Here is a 12,257-nt window from a genome sequence, read left to right on the forward strand (position 1 = left end):
ACTGGGGTGAAGGACCCAGGCGGCCTCACCTGCTATACTGAACAGTGGCTTTGTGGGGGGATGAGAAAATTGGAAGGGATAGACACGGAAGAGGAAAGGAAGCGGCCATGGTAGTTGCCTGGAGGAGGAGTGGGAAACCACGGGAAACCACTTCGATGATGGCTGAGGTTGGAATCGAACCCCCGTCTACTCAGTTGACCTCCCGAGGATGCGTGAACCCCGTTCCAGTCCTTGTACCACTTTTCAAATTTCGTGGCAGAGTCAGGAATCGAACCCGGGTCTCCATATGATGTGACAGATGTAAATAACTATCCTTTGGAGTATTTTCCAGCAAGCGAACTCGTAAACCACGCTGTGGATTTTAAGTACGTTGACCACATTTTTAAACAGAATACAGTATTGACCTTTAATCCTCACACACATATGAAAGTAAGCTTGAACAGGCAGGTTCCGTACTTCTTGAAGTGGGCGTGGTTTGCGTAGGCCTCTGACTGGGCGGTATTCAGCACCCCCTGCCTAATAAGGAATGTTGTTCTGTAAGCACGCCTCTCCAACATAGTTTCCTCTTTGCAGAAGAACACTTCTTTTCTTCTATGTTCTTTTCCTGAAAGTGCAATGGGCATGCATTTCTGCCTCCATGAGGAGCTATTTTGTTGACAGTGATCAATTTCTAAGGGAAGCATTGTGATTCAAGTTGATTATATCACTGATTGGTAGTTATATTATAATTATTTTAATACATTAGATTACAATCGGCATGTGGGGCCAATTTCATTCAACAGCTGGTCATGGTATCACAATGACCGCGATTATCCGGGAAAATTTTGACGTCATTCATCCTCAGAATGGTCTTTTCCATTGGTCTGCTGTATGCAGCATTTCACGCATATATGATAGCCATATTTTACCTTGTAATAATAATAATAATAATAATAATAATAATAATAATAATAATAATAATAATAATAATAATAATAGTAAACGGTTCTGAAGCCAGTAGTTATGTATGCATCCGAAACCCTGTCCCTAAATGTCAATAAAGGACTCCTTGAAGAACTGGAGATAGAGGAGCAGAGAATAAGTATGGGAATCATGGGATCCAACTACAAGAATGGCACCCACCAAAAGAAGTCCAATAAGGAAGTCTATTAAAAAATAGAGAAAATTACAGGCACGATCCGCAAAAGACGGGCACGACTTTCTGGTCCCTTCAAACGAATGGGCGAAAACAGATTGACCAAGCAGATCTTTCACCTATTTGATTCAAAACCTAAAACCACGATGCCTTGGTTTAGAAACACCGAAGAGGACTTTCAAGTGCTACAGATCAAACCGAAAGACGGCTTTAACAGAGGTCTTCTCCGAACAAAGATAGTGACGAACGGGGTAAACCGAGACGAACAGCCGAAAAGAAGACACGGTGTCCCTTGGACAGAGGAACGCAAGCAGGCCAACTCAGAAAGAATGAGGGAATTCTCGGTTCAAAAGAAAGCAAAGTTCACTGCCAAATGTAAGAAGACTTAATGTGATCCTCGATGGCCCCAGCGAATAAATAATAATAATAATAATAATAATAATAATAATAATAATAATAATAATAATAATAATAATAATCAGAGACCGAGGTCTGACTCCTTAGTTGAATGGTCAGCGTAGTGGCCTTCGGTTCAGAAGGTCCTGAGTTCGTTTCCCGAATGGGTTGGGAATTTTAGCCCTGTCTGGTGAATCACTTTTGGTCGGGGACTAAATATCTGTATTCGTCATAATAAATAACACCTCATCATTTATACACAACACACTGCACGGCCACGCACGACAAGAAATAAAAAATACATAGTGGTGGTGACAGGAAAGGCATCATCGGGCCACGAAACTGGGCTGAATCTACATACGCGACCCAGATCGCACTCACACCATCACCAGGGTGTGGGAAAAGTGGCAGAGTAGAAGAAGAATGTCAGATAGAAACAGGGATTGGCGTCTTTTCATAAACTATGACCACTTCCCTACCATTTTCCTGTCTGACTCAATCTGCTTCCCGTCCATATACAGAAAGATTTCCTTTTCGTCATAACACATGAAGGTAGAAGTATGATTGACTGCCCTCTCCGGTTGCATCAGATGCGTTGTCTCTAAGAATCTCTCGCCTACTCTGAAGATGACGCCAAACTTGTCGGGTAAACTGATGAACAACAATTTTTAAAAAGACTCTTGTGTACAAGAGACTTTAGATAGTTATATCTCCGTGTGAACTTCTATTTTATTCCATCTTTCCACTGCTTCATTCTTGGAAAATATTATGCTTCCGTACGGGTACCAACTCCCAAGATAATTCCTTATTAATGTCTTATTTGGATACTTCTGAAGCCACCGAGTAAGACAATTGGATCCGGTCTTTCATACGTTCCGATATATGAAGCACAGTTTACAACATATCTTACATCACCACTCAGAATAAAGTGAAAAATATGCAAATGGAAAGTCTGGGTTATGTATTAAACTAGACGTTCGTGTTGAAAATACTTTTCTTTTTCTAGCCTAGTGTCTGTTTCGTCTAACTACTTACAAAATGTTGTTGATTTTACGTCCAACTAACTACTTCCGACGGTTTTCGGAGACGCCGAGGTGCCAGAATTTTGTCCCACAGGAGTTCCCTTACGTGCCAGTAAATCTACAGACACGAGGTTGACTTATTAGAGTACCTTCAAATACCACCGGACTGAGGCAGGATCGAACCTATCAAACTACTTCATACCGTGTCAAGCAAATAATGTTCCACTTCAAATCACAAAAATTGCATACTTTAACATATAACAAGAAGACAAGAAGCTGTACGAACTACTTTCCAAACACTCTCTGCTCTGAACAATTTTCAGTCTCATTTTTGTGATGCGGCTTATGTTCAGGTTGAGAAAAATGCAGAAATGCATATTTCTTGTAACTGAATAATTTTAACAAATAATGTATCAAGATGCGATGCAAATCACAAAAGTTAAATATCTTGTGCACGTACGGGTTAAGGTTGTTCAAACATCTGAAGATTTTTCGACTACTGTGGGAAAGGGGGAACCAGTACTGAGAAGATAGAGGCTATCGCCTTAATTAAAGTACAATTCAGTCAATTACCTGAGGTAAAAGTGGAAACGGTAGAAAATCAGAACAGTCGATGGTGGGTCTCGAACCCGCCATCTCCAGAATCAAGCTTTTAGCCACACGATCTCCGTACGGCGTAGCCAGTAGTTACGCTCCTATACTGTATTATGACATTTAATCTTGTCACGTCTTCCAAGAACTCATTCTATGAGATGGGGTAGTTTGTCTTTTAGCGCTTCACCTATCCTTTTCCTGTGTTCGTCTGTTGAAGTTGAACTTATCTCTGTGTAGAAACTGTCCAAACTTGTGTTTTGTGGGATTAGAGTATAGTAATTAGAAGAGACATGGGCGCATAGTGAGTGTGTTAGCCCAAGTACTTTAGATCTAAATAGCAATGAGATACAAGGAAAAACGTGTAGTTTTACGTGGAATACGAACCACAAAGAGATGACTTCTATTGTTTATTAAATTCGCACGTACAGTACCCAGGTATTGTCTGGGATTTGAACCGCGACCACCTTGATGAGAAGTAAGTAAGAATGTCACTCAGCTGTCATGCATCCTGAAATATCAATTGTACAATCAATTATCCGATAAGAACGTCATAAAACCCGTTTATTTCCTCCGGGTGACGAGGATTGGCTGAATTAAGTCAGTGGAGCAACGCCTCTCTTATTTTCGTTCGCTTGTTTTTCGGGGATTCCCATCTTGAGACCGCTGCCAGCCAACACAGCATGCTATCAATTTTAACGTCATCTGCCCTTACCTATAAATACCAGCAGACATTCCTTCTCGATTAACGATTTTGCCATAACACTTCACTCTAAATGCGATCTCATAACAAAAATGTTGATGCATAAATTACATAGAGGACTTATATCTAGCGTTCAAACCTAACTTCCTAACGCCTGGCAAAACATGCACTAATTAAACCACGTATAATAACAATGCAACGACACAGTTCTGAAATGTACTGAGTAAGTGGCTGTGCGTTTTGGGCCATGTAGCTAACAGCATGCATTCGGGAGATGGAGGGATCAAATCCCACTGTCGGCAGCCCTCAAGATGGCCCTTCATGGTTTCCCATTTTCACATCAGGCAAGTGCTGGTGCTGTACCTCAGTTAAGGCCACGGTCGCTTCCTTCCCACTCCTAGCCCTTTCCTATCCCATCGTCGCCATAAGACCTATCTGTGTCGGTGCGACGTAAAGCACATTGTAAACAAACAAAACTTCTGGAATGTAATTTACTTATAATATTACAAACTCGATTAATAAAAGAAAAAATGTTGTTTGCCGGTCTGAGTGGCTGAGACTGCTAAGGCGCTTGTCTTCTGACCACAATTTGGCAGGTTTGAACCTGGCTCAGTCCAATGGTAGGATATTTGAAGGTGCTCAAACACGTCAGCATCGTGTCGGTAGATTTACTGGCACGTAAAAGAACTCGGCGGGACTACATTCCGGCACTTCGGTGTCTCCGAAAACCGCAAAAGTAGTTAGTGGGACGTAAAGCAAATAACATTATTTAAAAATGTTGTTGACCTACTTGTTTTGAAAAGTAGAGGCTCTGTAGAATATTTTTATTTGCATAGAAGTATTTGTTTCCTTTAACCTCGGTATTGTTGGAAATAAATGGAAAGCTATTGAACTTGGTGACATTATTGAAAATAACGCCAAATCTGTCGATTAAGTAATTTGTCCGGAGGCTGGTTGGATTCTCAAATACCACCACTGAAGGTTATGTGGTTAAGACTTCGGTGGAAGCTACATGTTGTTCTGGCCTGCGCCAAGAGACAGATGTAAAAAGACTTCATCCATAAAGAAATGGCACCAGGCATAACTCCAAACCTGTTACATGTGTATAGGCTACTTCAAAACTTATTGATTTTGTTAAGAAGTTCTGATACAAATGATCTTGAAGAACTAAAAATAAGCAATCGACTATAACATTTACAAATTGCAATAAAAATAAACCTAACAGTTCCTCTGTTGCTTGAGCATGTTCATTGACCCGAACACTCGTACAGCACTTTATTTCTATCCCCGACATCGTTTTGCGATATTTTCACTGCAGCTCACACACCACACACACAAACACACAGCCTCCCGTACACGGCAAAGACCACCCACTTTCACCGAAGGATCTACCTTACAAGGACTGCACTAGGCTAGCAATAGTCACACGAAATTATATTTGTCAAATATATACATTGTTTACTTCACAGAAACCATAGCAATTAAAATCGTTTTTTCGTCATACATTCTACCTCGCATTACAATTCATTAAATAATTACGTTGTATGTTGCTTCAAAAAGTAGGCCTATTGCAGGAAACTGACCAAAGTGCAAGAAATGTTGGACATCATAGTAGCTATGGTGGTTGAAGCCGCTATGTTTCTCTCTAGGGTATCCCTAGTTTTAACTGTGATTTTAAAATCTTGAACTTTAAATAATAATAATAATAATAATAATAATAATAATAATAATAATAATAATAATAATAATAATAATCCTATTTTCCCACACTTGTGTGAACTGTGTTGCACGTGTGGATTTGGCCCTGTTTTACAGCCAGATGCCCTTCCTGGCACCAACCCATTGTAGAAGGATACAATCACTATTGCGTGTTTCTGTGGTGGTTGGCAGTGTGTGTTTGTGTGAATATGAAGCGGAAAGTGGAGGGACAAAAACAGATACCCAGTCCCCGAGCTAGAAGAATTAATCAGACGCGATTAAAATCCACAACCCGACCGGGAATCGCACCCGGGAACCTCTGAATCGAAGACCTTAACGCAGGCCTTTCAGCCAAGGAGTCGGAAAATAATAATAATAACAATAATAATAATAATAATAATAGTTTTATGTCCCACAAACTACTATTACGGATTTCCGATACGCCGTAGGTTCGGAATTATGTCTCGCAGGCGATCTTTTACGTTCTGGTAAATCTACCGACATGAGGCTGGTGTATTTGAGCCCTGCAAATACAACCGGTCTGAGCCGGGCTTGATCCTACCAGTTACAGCCGTACTATCTGAGCTTCACAGCACAGCTTGTATTTTAAACTTAAGGCGACACTCCGGAGATAAAAAGATATTTTTACCTAATGCATGGATTTTCACAAAACTTTGTGGGAATGTCAGCTACATAAAAGTAAAGATATCACGAACATTCCTTTCATATACAACTAATAGTTTTTCCAAAATATTTTTTTAGAAATTTTTAATTCCAGTTTTAATGAAATTTAATAAACATGTTAATTTAAATAGGGGCTGCCTGGCCGAGGCGGTAAAGGCGTGCTCGGTTCGCCCGGAAGGACGTGGGTTCGAATCCCCGTCAGGAAGTCGTAAAATTTAAGAAACGAGATTTCCACTTCCGGAGGTGCATATGGGCCCTGAGGTTCACTCAGCCTACACCAAAAATAAGTACCAGGTTAATTCCTGGGGGCAAAGGCGGCCGGGCGTAGAGCTAACCACTCTACCCCATCACGTGCCGCGGCTAACTCCTCCAAGGGCCTTCATAGCCTGTACGGAGGTGCCTTTGTCTTTGTCTTTTGTTAATTTAAATTCATAATTAGGTAGATCATACTTCTTTTAAAAGCACTACATGTCGAATTTTCTGTACATAATTTATATAAGGAGATATATCGTACTAAAGTTTGTGTAATTTAACGTTCTAAAATTTTGGACTTAAAAATCCCTACTACTTGAAAACATTCTGCAATCAAAAATTCCATGCGTAGGTTTCTCAATATAGCTGCGATACATATACCATTCAAATTTTGTTACATTTCGCAGAATATTATGGGAGAAAAAATGGGATTTAAATGTAAAATTACAATTGGCAAACAAAGCATTATTATGTTTGATTTCAGCGAATTAACATCGTGGCAAGAAAAAAGAAACTCAATCCTTTCAACTTGTCATAAAAAAATTCACCGAAATGACCAAAATATCGATATTTATCTCCAGAGTGTCGCCTTAAGATGTTGATAATGGTAGAGAAGAAGAGTTTGACTACAGTTGAGTCCATTCTCGTTTTGGTAGATTTACCTGCACGTAAAAGAACTCCTGAGGAGTTAAAATTCCAGTACCTCACCGTCTCCGAAAATCACAAAAGTAGATTGTAAGACGTGAAACCAATAACTTAAAAATAACGCACAATAAATCCACGAGTGATGGATATGACGTAACTTGAGCCCTGTTCCTGATAGTGCGAGGAGTGGCAGCAAGAGCGCGGCTGGGTAGCCAGGTTAGAGTGACGTCACGCACCGCATCCAGAGAGTAACGCCTTCGCCACAGAGCAGCTGTCTGTCGTGTTGGCCAATAGATGGCACAAACTTCCACAATACGAACTTCGCCTTGGCTACGGGCCACAGCTACGGTTGCCAGACGTTTGGCTTTGGAACATCGAAAATGACGTTCTCCTTTGTACGTAAGCCGGACGCGATTTGTGCTCCTTTTAGTGTCTATACAGCACTTGTTTCAAATTATTAAAAATCGAGCAAGTTTTCAAAATGTTAATTAGTATTAAAACAGATAAAGTGTTTTCAATCGTATCTCAGTAGTGACTCCTCACTTACGGAAATTTAGCAACATTGCGTATCATAGTAGCTTCTGGGATTCCCCACCCCAGGGATTTCTTAAAACGTCGAAAAGACCGGGTTTTTTGAACTGCGAGAAATAGAATTTCCGTGTATTCGAAAAAGTTCGAAAGGTAAGCGTTTCGCATACTATAGCCTACTTGTATGTAGTTATGACACTGAAATTTCCAATAAATGCAATGGTGAATGTGAGGCTTTACGGGTCGGATCCACTGATTGTTTTAAATTCATATCCATCCATTCCTTCTTCGTCCTCACATTCTGAATTCTGGTCAGTGGAGGATTTTGTACTTTTAATTTTTCATTCCATTTCGTCTCATTTCGTACCATTAGGGGCCGATGACATAGACACACAGTCAAGCAAAAATAAAAGTTCAAAGTGCCTCTACTTCGAAAACGTTTATATTTTCCCCTAAAATGCTGAAAGTGAAAAAGTGATGGCTGCAGAATAATGAAAAACCTTTAATTGTATAAGATAACACAAAGGTTATAAATGCTCGTAACTTGTCTGTTAAGCACCTCGCACTTTTGGTCCGTAGGCCTGGGGTTCGATTCCCAGCCAGGCCAATGATTTTTACCAGGATTTTTACCTACGCAAGAACAAGTGAGGAGCTATCTGACGGTGAGATAGCAACCCCGGTCTAGGGAACCAAGAATAATGGCCGAGAGTGTCTACCGCACTAACCATGCATCATCTCGTAATCTGCAGGTCTTCGGGCTGAACGGCGGTCGGTTGGTAGGCGAAGGGCCTTAAAGGCTATTGTACCATAGTTTTTCGGTGTCTATGAAAATCGCGAAAGTAGTTAGTTCGACGTAAATCAAGTAAGATAATTATCTCAACATATTTCATGTTAATATAAAATACAACTGCTAATATATGTCCATGCCACGACCTAGCTTTTCTTTTCGAACACCAGTACAATTTAAAGATATCCCTATTTAATGTCGATGCATCTGTTGGTAATTGGTGTAATACACTTATCCGTGATGCTTCTTGACTTTCCGACTTACCTCTAGAAATCCATTTCCACTGCTTCTACGTGTAATTCGAACCTCAGGGAACGTGACTTTCATTTCAAAAATCCCACATACACACGAGGTTTGAGAAGCGGCCGCCCTAGTCGTACAGACGAAATTGATTGACGCGTGAAAAGTAAACTGTTGGAAAAGTAGTCCCTTTTCCGTTATCAACTTTGTTCTAGATACAATTGAAATATTACTCTTCTTACGTGTTTAACGTTGCACTGCATCATCTAGGTTTTCGGTGACAGTTGCATAGGTAACGGCCGTAGCCTTAACTAAGACCTACGGAAAACCATCTTCAGTGCTGCCGTCACTGGGGATCGAATCCAGTACCACCCGAATGCCAGTTCTCAACACAGTATCCATACCGTGTTCTCAAATCGCTCAGTGTCCTCTCTAAAAATTCAATGTTTACCGATTTAGAACCTTATAGGAAGAATTACTTAATTCGCCAATTTTCAAGCACCGGTAGTGCTTAAACAGAACTGTGCTACTTTTTAATGTAATTTTGCACTTTTTTGCAAAGAAAGCTTTCAGTTCTACGCGACTTTTTATATCGTGATCATAGCCACAGGAACTCCGGGATCCAAACCTAAGGGACGTGTATTTTCGATTAAAAAATCCCATATGCACTGCCCAGGATTCGAACCACGGCCGCCTTGGTGAGAAACTAGGGACAATGTTACTGCGCTATCACATTCCCAAGCAAATTTTTGTTTTATATTTTACCCTATATTTTGTGTGAGTCAATATAAACAAATTGACTACCGAACTACTTGGCCTGCGGTTAGGGTCGCGCAGCTGTGAGCTTGCATTCGGGTGATAGTGGGTTCGAATCCCACCGTCGGCAGCCCTGAATATGGTTTCCCGTGGTATCCCATCTTTACACCAGGCAAATGCTCGGGCTGTACCTTAAATAAGGCCATGGTCATTACCTTCCGAGTCTCAGCATTTTACCATCCTTCCGCCGCCTAAAATCGTCGATGAGTTAGTGCGACGTTAAACAAGTAGCAGGAAAAAAAGACTGCGGTAGTAGTACAAGGATCAACTTACAATGTACAGAACTGATAACAGGATACATACATAGTTATTCAATATATTTCTATTCTTAAGATACCCTTGCTCTCGGTACAATATATAGGTATTCCTGCCAAACCTCACTCCCACCCCCTTGCCCTTAGTATCGCAGTGTTCACCTCCTTAGTGTAACCGTTATTGCTATTAACTGCTATCATTGGAAGTCCGGGTTCGATTCCCTGTTCTGCTAGAAATTAGAGATTACCTGGAAGGTCGGTATGTGGTAAATAAAATAAATGGCGTATGGCTTTTAGTGCCGGGAGTGTCCGAGAACATGTTCGGCTCGCCAGATGCAGGTCTTTTTATTTGACTCCCGTAGGCGACCTGCGCGTCGTGATGAGGATGAAATGATGATGAAGACGACACACATACCCAGCCCCCGTGCCAGCGAAATTAACCAATTAAGGTTAAAATCCCCGACCCTGCCAGGAATCGAACCCGGGACCCCTGTGGCCAAAGGCCAGCACGGGAGCCAAATAGAAAGACCTGCACCTGGCGAGCCGAACCCGTCCTGGGATATCCCGGCACTAAAAGCCATACATTTCATTAGCACGTTAAATAATTCCTGCAGGAAAACTTCGGATACTTGGCGTCCGTTAAGACCGTTAACAGTTAGAACGGACGTTAAACTCCCACATGTATCCCACCTTCTCCCAACATTTACTGAGTTTAACTGTCTCCCTGTTTGGCAGGAATACCTATATTTTGTACTGAGAGCAAGGATATGTTAAGAATAGAAATATTGAATAACTATGCATGTATCCTGTTATCAGTTCTGTACATTGTAAGATTGCGTGTTGTTGTTGTTGTTGTTTGAGTCATCAGTCCATAGACTGGTTTGATGCAGCTCTCCATGCACCCTATCCTGTGCTAACCTTTTCATTTCTACGTAACTACTGCATCCTACATCTGCTCTAATCTGCTTGTCATATTCCTACCTTGGTCTACCCCTACCGTTCTTACCACCTCCACTTCCTTCACAAACCAACTGAACAAGTCATGGGTGTCTTAAGATATGTCCTATCATTCTATCTCTTCTTCTCGTCAAATTTAGCCAAATCGATCTCCTCTCGCCAATTAGATTCAGTATCTCTTCATTTGTGATTCGATCTATCCATCTCACCTTCAGCATTCTTCTGTAACACCACATTTCAAAAGCTTCTATTCTCTTTCTCTCTGAGCTAGTTATCGTCCATGTTTCACTTCCATACAAAGATTGCTTATTGAGGACAATTCTACTGACTGAATTCCGAGGAATAAGGAAGGGAAGATAACAGTTTTAGACTGTTGGTCTCGTGATCAAAGCCACCGGACCTCTAGTTTGACATGGATCCGAGCCACTGGACCAAGACTTTTCATTTCCATAATTTCGCATGCTTTGACCGGGATTCGAGCCATGGTCACCTTCCTGACCAGCCGGTGTCAACACCATTCGGTTATCACACCCTGTGAGGTCATCAACCGATTATATTCTTTTGCGGTGATAATCAAACTTTACCTTTAAACTAGGAACTTAGTTGACCTTCACCACCTCCGCATGACTTTTTTTCTGCTCCTCACCTGGTGTAGAACTGGCTATCCCGTCAGCACCTAATGCTACAGTTCCTAAGGTACCCACGCATGTTCTGTACTCGGGTGTGGTTTCTGTAAGCTATGACGTCATTGTTAAATAAAGACGCTTACGATCAAACCCTTTAAAATATACGTACCTGGAATTTACTATATATAATGCTTGTTTCTACTGTTTGCAGGTGGGAAGGCGGAATCATGGCGACTGAGGTTGGGGCAGATGTTGCCCTAATACAGGATGAAGACTTATTACGACGAATGGTAAGTTATCCTCAGTCAATTTTATCATTTCTTCTATAGCAATCCCAGATTTGTTGTTAATTAGAACTAGCAAAAGTTAGCGGAGCATTTCTATCTGAACTTAAGAAAACGTTAGTGTAAACTTTTAGGCCACTCTTAGATAGACCAAGGTAGAAAATAAAGCAGAAAAATAAAAAATGGGTATGTCAGCATAATGATTTCCATAAAATGTTACCTTACAGAAATTTGAACACTCTCTTGCAATAAAATTAAATAACAAAACACAATAAGTAATAATACGTAATCGTGCGGTACTAAATGATTAAGGACACATGAGCATTTAGGCCAAACAATCCCCATTCCTTGATGATCAGGGGAAAGAAATGGCTCTTCAATTGAAATTGTTATGGTTGTTCTAGCATTACTTACTAAGCCTTGCAAGTTCATATATCTACTGTTGTTACTTTAGTCAGCCAGATGTAAGGGTAGCGTGGTCGACTCTTTGGTAATGAAACTGTACGTTACGCTTTGCTATCACTGCAGCTATGTTTGAGTGACCATCTTTGGGGAATTCGAATCTCACTGTTGGCAGCCCTGAAAATGGTTTTCAGTGGTTTCCCATTTTCACACCAGGTAAATGCTGGGGCTGAACCT

At 40.9% G+C, this 12,257-nt stretch overlaps 1 protein-coding gene across 1 annotated transcript in view; it reads left to right on the forward strand.

Moving 5' to 3' along the window:
• The window catches only part of LOC136863769 (microtubule-associated protein futsch), a 395,621-nt gene that overhangs the window by 90,108 nt on the left and 293,256 nt on the right, over window positions 1–12,257 (forward strand). Inside the window, exon 2 of the mRNA XM_067140122.2 lies at window positions 11,546–11,624. Coding sequence (XP_066996223.2) covers window positions 11,562–11,624 — 63 coding nt within the window. The 5' untranslated portion in view covers window positions 11,546–11,561. The remainder of the gene's footprint in view (window positions 1–11,545; window positions 11,625–12,257) is intronic.

Source organism: Anabrus simplex, chromosome 2 (genome assembly GCF_040414725.1).
Source record: "Anabrus simplex isolate iqAnaSimp1 chromosome 2, ASM4041472v1, whole genome shotgun sequence".
Lineage (NCBI taxonomy): Eukaryota > Metazoa > Arthropoda > Insecta > Orthoptera > Tettigoniidae > Anabrus > Anabrus simplex.